This window comes from Panthera uncia, chromosome E1 (assembly GCF_023721935.1).
Source record: "Panthera uncia isolate 11264 chromosome E1, Puncia_PCG_1.0, whole genome shotgun sequence".
NCBI classification, from domain to species: Eukaryota; Metazoa; Chordata; class Mammalia; order Carnivora; family Felidae; genus Panthera; species Panthera uncia.
Genome location: NC_064814.1, coordinates 41,592,703 through 41,611,667, shown reverse-complemented (window position 1 = coordinate 41,611,667; position 18,965 = coordinate 41,592,703). Strand labels below are relative to the sequence as shown.

The 18,965-nt window shown below is 43.9% G+C and overlaps 1 protein-coding gene and 1 pseudogene across 3 annotated transcripts in view; one reads left to right on the top strand and one right to left on the bottom strand.

Moving 5' to 3' along the window:
- FAM222B (family with sequence similarity 222 member B) overlaps positions 1 to 18,965 on the top strand; it is a 76,762-nt gene that overhangs the window by 53,492 nt on the left and 4,305 nt on the right. For 2 of the 3 annotated variants that reach the window (XM_049636679.1, XM_049636680.1), the window contains exon 2: positions 9,491 to 9,612. In XM_049636679.1, the coding sequence (XP_049492636.1) occupies positions 9,531 to 9,612 (82 nt within the window). In that variant the 5' untranslated portion in view covers positions 9,491 to 9,530. Of the gene's footprint in view, positions 1 to 9,490; positions 9,613 to 10,772; positions 14,228 to 18,965 lie in introns of those variants that run through there. The other variant, XR_007459180.1, reaches the window with a different exon arrangement.
- Positions 2,929 to 3,571, bottom strand: LOC125926143 (60S ribosomal protein L28-like; annotated as a pseudogene).

The window sequence follows — 18,965 nt, the reverse complement described above, 5'->3', positions numbered from 1 at the left end:
GACCCTCCCCTGCTCATGCTCTGTCTCTATCTGTCTCAAAAATAAATAAATGTTAAAAAAAAAAAATTAAAAAAAAAAAAGGAATATGAATATTTAAGAAACTGTGCTGAGGCACCTGGATGTCTCAGTTGGTTAAGCATCAAACTCTTAATTTCAGCTCAGGTCATGATCTGGAGGTTCATGAATTTGAGCCCCACATTGGGGCTTTGGATTCTGTCTCTCACTATAGTGAGATCCTGCTTTGGATTCTGTCTCTCTCACCTTCTCCCTTCCCCTCCCCTATTTGTGTGCTCGCTCTCGTTCGCTCTCTCTCAAAATTAAAAAAAAATTAGAAAATTAAAAACTGTTTATGCTAATTTCCAGAAATAATGTATCTATCAGTTTAAACATGTCATTTTAGTGACTCATCGCTATATCCTTGACTCTGTGAGTTTTAGGTTTTTTCCAAACATTTTGCCATTTTATAAGCAAAAAATAAAATCTCATTCCATTTAATTTACATTTCTTGAATTATTAGATAGTTGTACTGTTTCTTAAAAATTTTTTTTAATGTTTGTTTTTGAGAGAGAGAGAGAGACCAAGCACCAGCGAGGGAGGGGCAGAGAGAGAGGAGAAGACCAAGGATCCAAAGCAGGCTTCAGGCTCTGAGCTATCAGCGCACAGCTGGAGACAGGGCTCAAACTCACGAACTGTGAGATCATGACCCGAGCCGAAGTCTGACGCTCAAGCGACTGAGCCACCTAGGTGCACTGTCTTTATATTTGTAGTTGCTTATGTTTCTCCACACAATTTTGGTGGGAGCCATGTCTTCACTCCCCTTACATGGATTCATATGTTGCTGTGGATCATGTCTTTTTCACTGCTTCTATTCATAACTCTTCAACACCTGTTCAAAATTTCATTTAAGCTATTCTTTGCAGTTTTGATAAACTACCCTCTTAAGTATTGTAAATCAATGTTATTACATAGCAAAAATTTTTTAAATGTTTATTTATTTATTTTTAGAGACAGAGAGTAGGGAGAGGGGCAGAGAACGAGGAGAGAGAGAATCCCAAGCAGGTTCCACAATGGGAGCAGAGAGCTCGATTCGGGGCTTGAACTCAGAAACCATGAGTTCATGACCTGAGCCAAAATCAGGAGTCAGATGCTTAACTGACTGAGCCACCAGGTGCCCCACATAGCGAAAATATTGATATAAATGTGTCTTGAAATTTCTAAACCCAGTAGTGAGCTTTGATGAGGCACTTAGACCCAGAAAAGAAAGACACCTCTGTACCAGGGTTAGGAAACATAGGCACACGTGGATTCAAACGCTCTCACCTAGACTTGTTTCAGAATAACACCTTGTAGTTACATACCCAGAATGGAGCCAGCCAAGTGTCTTCCCTTAAGCCTCTTCAATTCCTGTCCCCCTTCAGACTTGAAAGTTGGACTATAGACTGGGCTAGAGGGCCTGCTCTCTGGTGAGGTGATTCTGGGTCACTAGAGAAATCTAGCGAGACGAGAAAGGGCATGAATAAGCAACTTGTTTAGCTGTTCTGTAAACACATGATTGCCAAAAGTTTTTAACAGCCTGCTAAATTCTTAAAATTCTTTTTCTGTGTTGTGGCTGGTTGGCTCTCTAAGTTTACAGAAGCTAACTGGGGAACCGCCTTTTTTATTTTTATCATACCTGTCTGCGGTCTGACTTGTTTTGGGCTCAATCAGGGCCTATTAAAGGTCTTTCTAGACACCCTAAGACTTAAAATTGCACCCAACTTTGATACCTTTTCAACAGATTCCCTTTAAACATTTTTTTTTTCTTTTTTAAGTTTATTTTGAGAGTGTGCAGAGGAGGGGCAGAGGGAGAGAGAGAATCTTAAGCAGGCTCCATGCTCAACGCAGAACCCAACATGAGACTTGATCCCAGGACTGCAAGATCATGATCTGAGCCGGTATCAAGAGTCAGACATTTGGGGTGCCTGGGTGGCTCAGTCGGTTGAGCATCTGACTTCTGCTCACGTCATGATCTCATAGTTTGTGAGTTCAAGCCCCACATCGGGCTCTGTGCTGACAGCTCAGAGCCTGGAGCCTGGTTCGAATTCTGTGTCTCCCTCCCTCTCTACCCTTCTGCTGCTCATATTCTGTGTTTCTCTCTGTCAAAAGTAAATAAACATTAAAAAAAAAAATTTACAAAGTGGCGTTCAACCCACTGAGCCACCCAGGCACTCCAACAGATTTCCCTTTTAAAAAAATAGTTTGGGTCTTTTGCCTCAGTTTTTCCATCTAGATGTGAGATCATTGTTTCTCTGTCACTGGGCAGCTTTTCATGGACTTGTATGAGACTTGGGCTTTGAAGATTAAAAATTGCCACAAATTGTAACATATTTGCTGAATTACATCTCATCTGAATAATAATTTGAAACTTTCTGGGGCGCCTGGGTGGCGCAGTCGGTTAAGCGTCCGACTTCGGCCAGGTCACGATCTCGCGGTCCGTGAGTTCGAGCCCCGCGTCGGGCTCTGGGCTGATGGCTCGGAGCCTGGAGCCTGTTTCCGATTCTGTGTCTCCCTCTCTCTCTGCCCCTCCCCAGTTCGTGCTCTGTCTCTCTCTGTCCCAACAATAAATAAAAAACGTTGAAAAAAAAATTAAAAAAAAAAAAAGAAACTTTCTGATTCAGAACCAGTTTCTACAGAAAATTATAAAAGGTAAAAATCCAATATTTGTGTCTTATCTCAAGGAAGTGGTTTCTTGTTTTCATTGTCTTGCTAGGCACAGTCTCAGGTACTTGTGAGTGAAATTCTACCCGCTCTGACAGCTCTGCTTGCAGTTATGAATGTGGTTAAATGCAGAGTCAGTCTAAGATGGTTCATCTTAAGTGATTCATCCTTGATAGGCCTTTGGAAACTCAAACCTATTACATACCATAATGAAAAGTTACAAGTTCTGATTTCACTGCCTACAATAAACACAGCCTGCATTTTCACATTTTTAGGAACACTGATTTCTACTTGATGGAGATTAAAGCACAGAAATCAAGTGATACTTTTTCAATAGAGTATATAGATAAAAGTAGTAGCTGGGCTTTTTGTTTCAAGTGCCCAGGCCCCCCCCTTTTTTTTGGTGGTTGATATCTTTATGGCTTTGGAGGTGGGACACAGGTGCTCAGGAGCTCTTGGTGGGCGGCCAGCTTCCTCTTCACCATCTCGGGCTTCTGGCTGCAGAGGATGGCACTGGCTCTGCGGATGGCAGTCGTGCACAGATCTGGGCAGTGCTTGTTCTTAAGGATCATGTGCCTGATGCTGCAGAGGCTGCCCTGGACATTCTTGTTAATGGTGGTCCAGTCCTAGGAGATGCGGGGTTTTCACTGGTGGGGTCTCGGCCTCACGACCACCACTAACCTCTACCGTCAGCCACCGGCTCCATGCCCAAAGTCTTGTGGTGAACTCACCGGTTGTAGCAGGAGTTGTGAGCCTTCGGGATATTGAGTTCAGTGCTGTATGTTTGCTTGTTCCTTTTGATCAGGAAGCTGGAGCACTTCTGCAGGACCATCTGTTGCAGGTAGGCGGACGCAGCATCAGCTCCTCTCACCATGGCTGCTGGAGGTGGAAAGAGCTGCCCAGGCATTTTTAATCCCCTCTGTTCTCTCACAGAGTGAAGGTACCTGTACACGCACAGGCACAGGCACTTGTCAGCACTCGTATTATCTATATGATTCAAGGATGCAAATTCAGATAATTTCCAGAGCGTGAGATTAAAGTATATGCTATCTTCAGGAATGTGAGCCAGTGATATTTATTCAAGATCTGTTATGTGATAATCTGGTTCCTGACTCTCTAACTTAGAAGGATAAATAAAAGACAGGTTCTGGTGTTAGGAAGCTCACACACACCTAAGTTGTAAGGTTAGAATGCCCAGGGAGAATACTTTCCCAGTACCTGAATAACACATTCAAGAGAAAGCACTGGGTCATGGATGAGTTAAATAATAAGAGGATCCAGGAAAGAGCATCCTTGCTGAAGAAAGCACTGGTAGAGAAAGTACCTTTTGGACTAGGATGGAGTGGGACCCAGGACAGGAAGATGACTTTGTGTGGCAGGTTCTGAGGGGTAGTTAGTAGGAGTCGTGTTTCCTAAGTGGGGGTGACTTGAAAAAATAAGCCCTGGGGCTCCTGGCCGACTCAGTCCCTGGGGCATGTGACTCTTGATCTTGGGATCCTGAGAGCCCTGCACTGGTTGTAGAGATTACTTTTAAAAAAACAAATAATTTTTTAAAAGTCCAGGGACACCTAGGTGGCTCAGTTGATTTCTGCTCAGGTCATGATCTTGTAGTTTGTGAGTTCGAGGCCCACATCGGGCTTGTGCTGACAGTGCAAAGCCTGCTTGGGATTCTCCTTCTCTCTCTACCCTGACTCATGCGCATGTGTGCTCTCTCAAAATAAACTTAAAATAAAAATAAAAAATAAAAGTGTAAGTGTTAAAAAAAAAAAAACAACCCAGATTGAACATTCACCATCCCCCCACACCCCTCCTAGAGTTGTGAGGTCACGATTCCAAGTGAATTTTAACTCGCTGATGGGTTAAAAATAGAGAAGAAAGATGCCTTTGAGCAGTGGCTGAACTTTATTCAGGTTGGGTAATTAGTGAAAAGTAGAATTCAGCAGAAGTTCACAGTTAAATCTGGACAAAGTTACCTGTTGAATAGATTGTTTTATTGTAACAGACCATAAAGATGACTGATTTTGCAGTCTGACTTGATAAACATGTAATTTTTGCTGTCTTTTGCCCTGTTGATCCCCCAGAGCAGTAGTTTGGCGTTTCCGTTAGGTTTTAGCCTAATTTCTTGGACCCCAGGAGTAAAGGAACAGGGAGCAGTAGGATAAAATGTTTTTCCCCATTACCAAAAAGTAGTCTTTTTATTTTTTTGATTGATTTGAGGGGGAGCACACACACATGCAGGTGAGTGGGGGAGGGTCACAGAGAGAAGGAGAGAGAGAATCTTAAGCAGGCTCCATGCCCAGCTCTATCTCAGGACAACTATGGGCTCGAGTCTGATGCTTAACTGCCTGAGCCACCCAGGTGCCCCAATAAGTAGTCTTTTTAGATAAGCCTTTAGCTCTTGGATGAGAAGGCTTTAATTAGAGATACTAAGGACTATTAATGCAGTTTCTCAGTATCATATTCTCTAAAGATGCATATACTTGGGGGGTACCTGGGGGGCTGTGTTGGTTAAGTGTCTGACTCTTGATTTTGGCTCAGGTCATAATTCAACGTGTGTGAGATTGAGCCCCACATCAGGCTCTTTGCTGACAGTGTGGAGCCTGCTTAGGATTCTCTCCTCCACCACCCCCCGCCCCCAACCCCCGCTCCTGCTTCACGCCTGCTCTCTCTCAAGACCACAATGGCAGATTCAAATTTTTGAACTACAGTGTGAATCAGTTTCTACTGGGCTAGTCAACTTTTTTTTTTTGAGGGGGGAGGGTTCTTTTTGAAGGTTGGCGGGGGGGGGGGGGGGGGTTGCAGGGAAGGGAAAGCAGGAGAGAGAATTGGCAAAGAAGTGTAGTGGGAGGCAGTGGATTGTGGGTGTTGAAACTGGGCTGGAAGTGATGGCTGTAGACCACTTCACCTCACCCCAGAGCCCTCTGAGTAAAAATAAATCCTTTTTCCAGCACTTTATCTTCTCTCCTCCTATCCCTACCTTTCAGTGGTCTTAAGCATAAACAGGGACAAGTAGCACAAACCCAGCTGAGGTTTTCTTACCTGCGCAGACCTGCCCTAAGGTAGAGGTAGTCCTTTATCAGATGCCACCCAGGAAAGCAGAGTGTGGCATCACAACTCTAATGTAACTGCTGGCAGCCTTCTGACTGGGGTGGGGGTGGGGGTGGGTGGGAGGGCAGATGAAAGTACTTTTGAGTTTTCCCAGTGGGCACAAGGGTTTTGTTCCTCAATTAGAGATAGTCTGGAAATGCTAGCACTGGTGCGAATGCCCCAGGAGAGTTTGAACACCTTTCTGGGCTTACTGTGATACCATAGTCGCCCTGCTTAGGGAGCAGGCCAGCTGGCAGTGGGAACGCTGGCTGAGAGCGCACAGAGAGGCTTTGCCAAGGAGATCTTTTTTACTTTCTCTGTAATGTGTGCAGCTCATTTGGCCTGAGCTCTAGATTACTACTTGATTCTGTTTAGAAGTCAGAACTTGAATTTTGAGGCCTCTTCAGGAGGTAGTGCTAGCGTTGATTTCTGGCTCTCCTTGGGCTTCTGGAAGTGTCAACGGTAAACTTATATTGGGATTTGCTTTTTAGAAAAAGCCAGGTGGTAATCAGAATATGTGGGTAGTGTGAAGTTTTAAAAGAAAAGGCCTGTGCCCAGCTGCCAGCTTCCAGAGAAGTACTTTATACTGCACATCCCTTCTTTCTAGAATGGGTTGTGGAAGGGAATTGTTTCCGTCCTGTTTCATCACAACTTTCATGATTTTGCCACATTCCCTGCCTTCCCTGACGTAGCAGAATCTGATTCTTTTTTTTTTTTTTTTAACGTTTTTATTTATTTTTGAGACAGAGAGAGACAGAGCATGAATGGGGGAGGGGCAGAGAGAGAGGGAGACACAGAATCGGAAGCAGGCTCCAGGCTCTGAGCCATCAGCCCAGAGCCCGGCGCGGGGCTCGAACTCACAGACTGTGAGATCGTGACCTGAGCCGAAGTCGGACGCTTAACCGACTGAGCCACCCAGGCGCCCCAGAATCTGATTCTTAAGTGAAAACTGGTCAAGGGGCTTGAAGACCTCCTTAGTACAGAGAGCAGTCTTTTGGAAGGGATGGCAGATAGAACCTTGAACTCTTAAAGGGTCGCAAATTAGGGCTGTACTCTTAGCAGCCTCGATAATGAGTTTTCTCGAGTTGCTGGGTGGTTCTCGTTGGGGACGTCATCATGGAGGGCCCCAAGCTCTGGTATCTTCTTCTTCCTTCACCCCCTCCTGCCCAAACGAAAAATTGATTTCCTAGGGTCTTTTTTTCTTTTTTTAAAAGTAATCTCTATACCCAACGTGGAGCCTGAACTCACAACCCTGAGATCAAGAGCCACATGCTCCACTGACTGAACCAGCCAGGTGCCCTGACTCTCGAGTCTTTACAGAATTCACCTATTATTTTTGCTCCTTTGTTCACTATCAGTAAATCCATTAATGTGTCTTTGCTGCAGTTTAGCAATTTAGCTGGTTTAATTATCTCCTGTTCTTCCTATTGGAAATCCAGAGTTGTGGTTTGAGGTGCAATATGTTATGGTCAACTCTTAGGATCCACAGCCCCCCTCCCCCCCATTCATCTCTTCCTGGTTGTAGGCATCAAGATTTAGTAGGTATGTCAGAGATTGCGGTGATCATGCTAGATTGGTTCTTTCCAGAAAGTACAGGGTAAGAGTGTGTCTGCAGGACAGCTTAGTGAATGTGTCCTCTGTAGCTCTGTCATCACAGTACTGCTGCTGTCCAGATGGAGTACAAGGCATGGAGGTGGAAGTGTGCTTGGCTCATTGGAGGAGCTGCAAGGAGACCACTGTGGCTGAAAGTGGAATCAGAAAGAAAGAGGGGCAGGGGAGGTTAGAAGATGAGGTCAGAGAAGGAGTAGTAACAGATCATGGAAGGCCTTATGGACCTGGTAGGATTTTGAATTTTATTCTATGGGAAATCATTGGAGATTTTTGAGTTGATAAGGTTTCTAATTAAAAAAATAAATTACTCTGGCTGCTGTGTGGAGAGTAGATTGGGTGATAGGGGCAAGGGTGGAACAGAGAAACCATTTAGAAGGCTACTGTAGTAATCCAAGTGAGAGATGATGAGATGACAGGTGACAAGTGGAATTACCACCTGTTTCCAGGAAAGCCTGGGAGACCTAATTGAGAAAACATCACTAAAGCCCCTCATACAGCCCATTTCATAATATTAGGCTCCAGTATTTGTTAATTCCCTTCCTTTCCTTGGATTTTGCCTTCTCCTACATTAGGGCCATAGGGGAGAGGTTATTAAACAGAGAACAGCATTCACAAGAGAAGGGATTGTAAACTGTACCTCAGTCATTCGACCCCAACAGAAGCCTTTTTATTCCTTGAGGCGCTGCAGTTGGCACCCTGTGTACATTCTGTTATCCCACCCACCAGAGACCTGAAAAGGCTGAATCTGTGCCAGAACTCTTGGACAGCTCTATTCTCATTGAAGCGTTCGATCTTCAGTTCTTTCCGCAGTTGCTATCTTAGACACAGTTTGAGCAGCCCCTTTTACAAAGTGTCTTTTTAGCTACCTGGCCTTGCAAGCTGGAGCTCTCAGATACTCCTCATGACAGGTAGTTTCACATAGCTGAGAGGGCCCTTCAGAGAGAAAGAAAGAGGGTTTGCGGTCTTTGTTTTACACTTGAGCTTTCCCCCCACTCCGCTTTTGTTGGGATTAAAGCTTTAACATAGCCACCTTGATTTCTGGGTTTTGCAGCTTGGGAAAGGAATTTCATGTATTCTAGCATAAGATATTTATTTGAAAAAGCTTGGTCCTTGGTACACAGGGAGCTTGCATTGCTCTTCCCTACAGAAGGCCACATCAGGTCTACTCTCTTGGGCAGGTCTTGTTGGTAGACACCACAGATGAAACCATGCCGTCTTGACATAACGTCAGGATTACCTGCCTAGAGAGGGTTGCCGGCAGCCTGCCACCTCACTGATTTACTCTGGGAACAATGTAAATTTTTTTTCTTTTCTGGGGTCCAGGGAGACTAATTGTGTGGTAGACAATAGGAAAGGTAAATCCTCAGAAACTTACAAACAGAATTTGCTTTAACAGTAGTTAAGTGTCTCCTAGGATGCTTTGCCCCTTCTTCCTAATAAAAGTAAGCTCAGATTTCTGCCATAGCCAGTTGGACTTTGGGTGTCTCTGCAACTTGTATACTGTACTGCCTCTGGAAATGTCTGACTGCCCCTGCCCCAACCAGGCCTGTAAATAGACTGAGCCAGGCCCTATTAGGGCCAGCTCTCTTCAGGAACCCTGTTCTATTTTCAGGGAGAAGTCATTTTTCCTTTCACCTCCGTTAGAATCTGCCCTAGCCTTTCTGCTCCTGCCTTAGGAGCTGGGACACAGAGGAGAGCTAGAATGTCCTGTATCTAGCTAGCAACCCCATGGGCCTATCCAAAAGCAGCAGGGAGAGGCCATCTACAGGAAATGCAAATGCCAAGAGTCCATGTAAAGCTTATGAACCGTAAAAGACTTTACCAGTACACCTTATTCTCCAGTTATTTGTGTGGTTAGGTATTTCCAGGTTTTATTTCCCCTCGTGGCCCATGTATCTGTGCTGACTGAAACAGAATTTTAGCCATAGTAACAGGGGCAAATTGTTGCTGTAGATATATTTTCAACCAACATCCTGCTAATTAAATTGCTTATCTATCTAAACTTGGGCCTCTGCTACTCATATCCAATGTCCCTGGTATCTTCCTTGAGTGAGTTGCCTTGTATTCCATGACCTTGTTTTTGTGTTCATTGCAGTGTGAGTGACTGCCTCATGTTGTGTTGATGCCAGTCTGCCATGCTAGCCTGTCTACCAGGGCCAGGTGACCTGTCCTTTCAGCTTCTTCCTCACACGCAGATGAACACTGGACTTCAGAAATGTAAGTAATCTGGATCCTGGAGTAGGAAGTAATCCTTATTTTGTCCCTACATTTGAGTAATCCCAGGGGAACATCAGGGGTATGTTGACTGTGAACTTTGGTACTTCCAAGATATTCTTCACAGACAGCAAGAAAGCAGCTACAAAACTTGTCCACAATGTGAACGCTTTTATAATCAGAGAGATCCTCTTAAATACTAGATTTCCCCAGTGTCTGTCATCTTAATTGTAATTGTTGCTGCTATCTGTTGAGCACCAAAGCCGTAAGGGGTTTTACAGGGATATGTATATATATCACCTTTCAAAGGTGTTTCACTTTGAACCCCCATGAGGAATTGAATGAAAACTCACAGTCTTGATTACTTACTGTATCTTAGAAATAAACTATTGACCCTTTTCTGTTATTTTGGACTCTGAGCATTCTCTACTATGGAAACAGCTCCCTTTGACTTTGCTGTCTGCTGAGCCAGTGACCTCAGTTTACAAGTAAAGAAGCTTTCACCTACAGAAGGGATAGGGAGCTAGCTTTCTCAGTCTCTCTGGGTATACTCCTGCTAATAAACTTGCCCAAAAGATTGACCTTTTGAGAACTAAAAAAAAAAGCAATCTAATAAAGTAAATTGTGCCCAACGTGGGGCTTGAACTCATGACCCTAAGATCTAGGAGATCAAGGGTCACATGGTCCACTGACTGAGCTAGCCAGGTGCCCCAGATTCCTGTCTTAAACTGGCTGGAATTGGAGCGTTAGGCCTCATATCTTCCCAGTTTCCTGGCTTCTGTCCCTGCACTACAATGATGTGCAAGGAAAAGATTCTATTCCTAGCTCATTACCATGTACAGTGTCTTCAAGTATAAAAATGGCCCTAAATTTGGGATAGACCTTCCTTTCAGAGCAAAAGGGGAAATCACTGAGGCTTAGGCTTACCCTTTAATAGAAAAGGTGCTTCAGCACTTTACCCAAATCCTTTATGGCAGGGGTTGGTAAACTTCTTCCGTAAAGGGCCAGATAAGCAAATTATTTTAGGCTTTGGGGTCCCTGTTGCATCTACTGTTGCAGGGCAAAGGCAGCTATAGACAACACGTAAACAAATGAGTGTGGCTGTGTCCTGATGAAACTTTTTACAAAAACACAGCAGCTATATTTTATATTTTGGCCCACAGGCAGTAGTTTGCTGAACCCTGCTCGGGGAGATCATCTTCAGAAGTTAAAAGTGGTCTAGCCTCTTGACTTCATTTCTTTGAAGGAGAATAAGACCCAGAGCCTGATGAATTCTGGGATTTGGCCAACGATTCCAATTCCTGTAATGACAAGCTAAAACTAACAGTCTTCCTCCTGTAGCTGCCTGACCCAATAGGCAAGCTATGCTATGCTGTACCAGCTTTCCTCCCCATCTTTCTCTCAATAAATGATATTTGGGTGATAAAGTTGTCTGTGTTCCCTGGCCACTGAAATCTGCATGCTAACTGCATTTTGATTGCTTCTGGGGTTCCAGGGACACAACTGGATAAGGGAGTTTACTTAGAAGCATGACAGAGTAGCTCGCTGACCTTGCTTCTAAGTTCCTTCGTGTACTCAAACAGCTTTACCCAGAGATGGAGTATCAAGGGTGAGCCATTTGTGAAGAAAGGCAAATAGGCAGCTTTATCTTGGGTGCTGACTTCGGATCTACACTCCTTCCCAAAGCAGCCTCAAAGTATCCTCTGCCAACCACTGTCCTCAAATTTGTATTCAAGAATTGCAGTAACCTTCCCTGGTTTCAGGCTTGTCTGGGGAATAGCGTATTGGAATCCCTTTGTCTCACTTGATTACTACCCTTAACTACACACAAGCCTTTGCAGAGAAGAAAACCTGTTTTAAGTTGACTTGCTTTCTTTTCACCTCTCCCAAAATGTAGAAGAAAACAAATTCTGCCATATGACTTAGAGCCGTTAGCATTGAGCGTTTAAGGTGAGATGGAGCATCAACTCTACCCTTTTGGAGCCGGCACCAAGACCCACTCAAAGCCCAGGCTTCTTAGCATAGAGACCTGAGAACCAGTGTTGTAGTTGTGCTCTTCTTTCCCTGCCCCTCATCCTCAGGAGGGTCTTACAAAGTTGTTAGACACACAGAGCTTGGTATTGGGTGGGGAGGGCGCAGGGATGGGGCACAGATGTTTATAGATTATTGTGCTTTATATTGTAAGAGCTCAAGGCAGGAGAGACGGGACATGTGGCTTCTTGGCCAGCTGTGTAAGTCACCTGGCTAATTGCCTTCCTCAGGCTAAACCCACCACATATATAGAATCACAGAATTGGTCCCTTCCGACTCCAACATTTTCTCACCTCCCCTTCCTTTTCTGTGTGTGTAGGAGAATGTAACGCATTTCCCATCCTGCCATGGGGTAGTCTGGATTAAGGAACATCTTGGCTTTGGTGGTTCTTGCATTTGATACAGGACCACAGTTGGGGTTAGGTAGATACCCTTCTAGAGCTTTTATAGGTTTTATATTCCACACTGTCACTTGCTTTGAGAGTTCTCAGCTGTTTTGGAACTTTACTTGGCAAAATTTCCTCTGACCCATCTTTTCCCAATTCACCAGAAAATGTGTTTTTGGACACCGCCCCCCCGCCCGCCATTAACCCCAAGCCTCTGCTTCTCCTTCCCCAGCTCACTATCAGGTATATCGTAATATTTCTGGTTGAATGGCTGAAATGACCAAAGGTTCTTGGTCCTCAAATAATCTTTTAGACAACAACTTTGACCTCCTTCATTGTAGAGTAACAGGGCCTGAGACAAACATCAGAATCACCCACTTTCACTACTACTTTCTGTGCCTGTCCACCCCCTAGTGGAAGGTCCTGGAAATGGTGCATTGACCCAGTAACTGGATAAACCCATAGAAATCTCAGAAATTAGTTAATATTTGTTGAGTGCTTATTGTATGCCAGGCAGTATTTTGAGCATTGTTATCTTTGTTCTCATTCGTTCCTCAGTGATTCCATATGAGAGACTCTCATCTTTCTTTTGAGGAGAAGGAATAGAGTAGCACTTGCCAGTGTCACATTACTGTTCAACTCGGCTAGAAGTCATGCTCGGGTCAGACTCCAGAGCCAGTGTTTGAAACACACTGCCTGGGCATCTCCCACCTATTGATAGTTTCCTGCCGCATATGGTACTTGCATCTTCTGACCTTCAAAATAGAACAAACAGGGAGGTCCCTGTGGGGAAGCTGGGATTCAGGGAGATTGCCCACTCTCCCCCAATCCCTGGCATAGACAGCAGTGCTTTCTGCTGCATTTAACTCCCATACTCAAGACCAGCGGGCTTTCTTGGTCAGGTTACTTTTTCCTGTCTATGCACACACTCAACCAAACCTACTATCTTTGAATAATAACTTTCAATAGTCATGGTTCCTGTTCTCAGACCTTCTTCCTGTTCATTGAATCTCTTGATCTTAGTGGTTCTATGAGGTACACCAGCAGGTATCATCCCTGTTTATAAATGAAGAGTGACTGGGGTGCCTGGGTGCCTCAGTCAGTTAAGCATCTGACTTTGGCTCAAGCCATGATCTCGTGGTTCATGAGTTTGAGCCCTGCATTGGGCTCTGTGCGGACAGCTCAGAGCCTGGAGCCTGCTTCCGATTCTGTGTCTCCCTCTCTCTCTGCCGCCCTTCCCCTGCTGTTTCTCTCTCTCTCTCTCTCTCAAAAATAGATGAACATTTAAAAAAAAAATCTTCAGAAATAGGGGTGCCTGGGTGGCTCAGTCAGTTAAGCGTCCGACTTTGGTCATGATCTCATCGTTCGTGATTTCGAGCCCTGCGTCAGGCTCTGTGCTGACAGCTTGGAGCCTGGAGCCTGCTTCGGATTCTGTGTCCCCTTCTCTCTGCCCCTACCCAGCTCATGCTTACACTCTATCTCTGTCAAAAATAAATACTTAATAAAAAAATTTTTTTTAATCTTCAGAAATAAAAATGATATTATGAGCAATTATATGCCTATAAAATGGGTGATCTAGAAGAAATGGACAGATTCCTAGAAACATATACACTACCAAAACTGAAACAGGAAGAAATAGAAAATTTGAACAGACCCTTAACCAGTAAAGAAATCGAATTAGTAATCAAAAAATCTCCCAAAAAAACAAGAGTCCAGGGCCAGATGGCTTTCCAGGGAATTCTACTGAACATGTAAGGAAGAGTTAACACCTAGTCTCTTGAAGCTGTTCCAAAAAATGGAAATGGAAGGAAACTTCCAAACTCTTTCTGTGAAGCCAGCATTACCTTGATTCCAAAACCAGACAGAGACCCCCCCCCTAAAAAGGGGAACTATAGACCAGTTTCCCTGATGAACATGGATGCAAAAATCCTCAACAAGATATTAGCCAACTGGATCCAACAATACATTAAAAAAATTATTTACCATGACCAAGTGGGATTTATACCTGGGATACAGGGTTGGTTCAATATCCTCAGAACAATTAACGTGATTCATCACATCAATAAAAGAAAGGACAAGAACCATATGATCCTCTCAATAGATGCAGAGAAAGCATTTGACAAAATACAGCATCCTTTCTTGATAAAAACCCTCAAGAAAGTAGGGATAGAAGGATCATACCTTGAGATCATTAAAAGCCATGTACAGGGGTGCCTGGGTGGCCCAGTTGGTTGAGCGTCCGACTTCAGCTCAGGTCATGATCTCATGCTCCGTGAGTTCAAGCCCCGTGTCAGGCTCTGTGCTGACAGCTCAGAGCCTGGAGCCCGCTTCAGATTCTGTATCTCCCCCTCTCTCTGCCCCTCCCCTGCTCATGCTCTGTCTCTCTCTATCTCAAAAATTTAAAAAAAAAAATAAAAAAAAATTTAAAAAAATAAATAAATAAATAAATAAAAGCCATGTACAAAAGACCCAACACTAATATTCTCAATGGGGAAAAACTGAGAGCTTTCCCCCTAACATCAGGAGCAAGACAGGGATGTCCACTCTTGCCACTGTTATTCAACATAGTATTGGAAGTCTTACCGTAACTCTGCAGTCAGGCAACACAAAGAACTAAAAGGCATCCAAATCAGCCAGGAGGAGGTCAAACTTTCACTCTTCACAGATGACATGATACTCTATATGGAAAACCCAAAAGATTCCACCAAAAAACTGCTAGAACTGATCCATGAATTCAGCAAAGTTGCAGGATATAAAATCAATGCACAGAAATTGGTTGCATTCCTATACACCAACAATGAAGCAATAGAGAAATCAAGGAATCGATCCCGTTTACAATTGCAATAAAAACCATAAAATACCTAGGAATAAATCTAACCAAATAGGTGAAAAATCTATACACTGAAAACTATAGAAAGCTTATGAAAGAAGTTGAAGACACACACACACACACACACACACACACACACACACACACACACAAGAAAAATATTCCATGCTCCTGGATAGGAAGAATAAATATTGTTAAAATGTCAATACTACCCAAAGCAATCTACACATTCTTTTTTTTTTTTTTTTTTAATTTTTTTTTTTTTTTAGCATTTATTTATTTTTGAGACAGAGACAGAGCATGAATGAGGGAGGGTCAGAAAGAGGGAGACACAGAATCTGAAACAGGCTCCAGGCTCTGAGCTGTCAGCACAGAGCCCACCCGACGTGGGGCTCGAACTCACGGTCTGAGAGATCATGACCTGAGCCGAAGTCGGCCACTTAACCAACTGAGCCACCCAGGCGCCCCAAGCAATCTACACATTCAATGCAATCCCTATCAAAATGACACCAGCATTCTTCACAGAGCTAGAAAAACAATTCTACAATTTGTATGGAACCAGAAAAGACCCCAAATAGCCAAAGCAATCTTGAAAAAGAAAACCAAAGCAGGGAGGCATCACAGTCCCAGACTTCAAGCTGTACTACAAAGCTGTAACCATCAAGACAGTATGGTACTGGCACAAGAACAGACACTCAGATCAATGGAACAGAATAGAGAACCCAGAAATTGACCCACAAACGTATGGTCAACTAATCTTTGACAAAGCAGGAAAGAATACCCAATAGAATAAAGACAGTCTCTTCAGCAAGCAGTGCTGGGAAAACTGGACAGCGACATGCAGAAGAATGAACCTGGACCCTTCTTACACCATACACAAAAATAAACTCAAAATGGATGAAAGACCTCAATGTAAGACAGGAAGCCACCAAAATCCTCGAGGAGAAAGCAGGCAAAAACCTTTGATCTTGGCAACTTCTTACTCAACACGTCTCCGGAGGCAAGGGAAACAAAAGCAAAAATGAACTATCGGGACCTCATCAAAATAAAAATCTTCTGCACAGCAAAAGAAACAGCAAAACTAAAAGGCAACCAACGGAATGGGAGAAGATATTTGCAAACAATGTATCAGATAAAGGGTTTGTATCCAGAATCTATAAAGAACTTCTCAAACTCAGGGGCGCCTGGGTGGCTCAGTCAGTTGACTGCCCGACTTTGGCTCAGGTCATGATCTCGCTGTCCATGGATTCAAGCCCCACATTGGGCTCTGTGCTGACAGCTCAGAGCCTGGAGCCTGTTTCAGATTCTGTGTCTCCCTCGCTCTCTGCCCCTCAACCCACTCATGCTCTGCCTCTGTCTCTCTCTCAAAAATAAATAAACATTGAAAAAAAATAACTTAAAAAAAAAACTTATCAAACTCAACACCCAAAACAGAAATAATCCAGTGAAGAAATGGGCAAAATACATGCACAGACACTTCTTCAAGGAAGACATCCAGATGGCTAACAGACACATGAAAAAATGCTCAACATCACTTATCAGGGAAATACAAATCAAAACCACAATGAGATACCACCTCACACCTGTCAGAATGGCTAACATTAACAAGTCAGGCAACAACAGATGTTGGTGAGGATGCGGAGAAAGAGGATCTCTTTTGTATTGCTGGTGGGAATGCAAACTCTGGGGCAGCCACTCTGGAAAACAGTATGGAGGTGCCTCAAAAAACTAAAAATAGAACTACCCTACGACCCAGCAATTGCACTACTAGGCATTTATCCACGGGATACAGGCGTGCTGTTTCGAAGGGACACATGCCCCCCCCCCCATGTTTATAGCAGCACTATCAACAATAGCCAAAGTATGGAAAGAGCCCAAATGTCCATCAGTGGATGAAGGGATAAAGATGTGGTACACACACACACACACACACACACACACACACACACACACACACAAAATGGAGTATTAGTTGGCAATCAAAAAGAATGAAGTCTTGCCATTTGCAACTATGTGGTTGGAACTAGAGGATATTATGCTAAGCAAAATTAGAGACAAGTATCATATGACTTCACTCATATGAGGACTTTAAGACAGAACAGATGAACCTAAGGGAAAGGAAACAAAAATATAAAAACAGGGAGGGGGACAAAACATAAGACTTTTAAATATGGAGCACAGAGGGTTACTGGAGAGTTGTGGGAGGGGGGATGGGCTAAATGGGGAAGGGGCATTAAGGAATCTACTCCTGAAATCATTGTTGCACTATATGCCAACTAATTTATATGTAAACTTAAATTTTTTTTTTTTTAATCTATAAATGAAGAGTCACTGAGACAGACCCTGAGTAGTCAGATAATAAAGCCAGTACTTGAATCCGGATCTCTCTAACTTTGTTCTAACCACAGATTCCCTATTCTCTACCCTGCCTTATTCCCCGTTGATGACACCTTTGGTACCAGCTATTTAAATAAGTTGCTTACAGGGGCACCCTGGCTGACTTAGTTGGTAGAGCATGTGATTCTTGATATTGGAGTTGTGAGTTTGAGCCCCACTTGGGCAAAGAGCTTACTTTAAAAAATAATAAATAAGTTGCTTACAAAGCCATGGTATTTGTGTTAGCTGTACCCTTAATTAAGGGAAGATGTTACAGAAGAAAGCAAGCTTCCAGGGTGCCCTTGTGGGACTGAGATAAGAAAGTGTTTAGAAAAAAAAAAAAAAAAAAAAAAAAAAGTTTTCTTAAGTGCTAAGCTCAAGTCTGGTACATGAGGTAGGTGGTGCTGGATTCCAAGAATGTAGCCAATTTTTTTGTGTCCAATATACTTATCTCATCCTTGAGATTCTTCCTTAACAAAGATACTGTAGGGCACCTGTGTGGTTCAGTCAATTAAGCATCTGACTTTGGTTCAGGACATGATCTCAGTTTGTGAGTTTGAGCCCCGCTTCTCTGTCTCTCCCTCTCCCTCTCCCTTTCTCTCTGCCCCTCATGGGATTTGTGTGCGCTCTCATGCTCTCTCTCAAAACAAAGATACTGTAGCCTGTATCCACCCTTCCCACCCTTATTTCCTTTTGATTCTGATTCCTTTATCTGACTACTGTCATCACCATGGTCAACATCAGCAGAAACAGGGAAAAGAGAACTAAAAGAGAGCCAATCCGGTGTAAGTGTCCCATTCCATACTCCTGAATCAGGCCAAGCTACCTTCTGCCTCTGCTAGGAGAAAGAAAACACCCTGAGAGTTGGTACTGACTTGGAACAAAGGAACTCTATTGTTCAGTAAGCCAGTATACCTCTCTCTCACACACCTGGTCTTCAAGGAGAAAAACCTACCACTGTGGAGGAAAGCCCAGAGGCAGACCTGTATTACCTGTCTGAAGTAAAACCCAGCAGCTGTTGACTGCCATTACTCAGCTGAGCCCAGAGTTGTTCAGTTGATTTTGACCAGTCAGACACCCGAGTGCAGCGGCTGACCTAGGCAGCTTCTAATGGAATTCTGGTGTCTCAAGGGACTATGTCTCAGTGATCCCAGACTTCTGGTATTTTCTTGTCCAGGAGAATGTAACAAGGGTCAGAAAAAGGCCCTACTTAATGGAGACTGAAGCCCATTGAGGGTCAGTGGCTTGTAAGAAGCAGCGGAACTCACACTCCGCTGTCAGGGCTTTGATTCTGCTCACCAGCTAGTAATACCTAGTGGATAGGAGATTTCTGGGCCTCTCTGCCTCCCTCCCCTTCTTGCCCTCAACTGTCACGGTCACATTCATCCTTTTAAGACCTTCTTCAAATCGGTCATCTAACGAACATTTGTGGACTGAGCGTCTAACCTGTACAGTTAATAAAGTAGAACTTAAGCGTGTGAGTCCTTGCTACTTCGAGGCATGGTGCCCCTAACAGCACAGCTCTTTTCCACTCTGTACTCTTTTGCTAAGTTCTCCATTGGTGAGCATGGGACCAAATCTCGCTGTGCCTTGTGGATGTCAGCTCTCTTTTTTCCTGCCTCCAAGAGCAGCATTTTCTAAGCAGTTGCTGGCAGGCTAACCAGCAGTGCCACCAAATGAGGGCAGCTGTGCCCTCTTCCTTCTGGCACACTCTTTGCCCCCCTTCTCTTGCA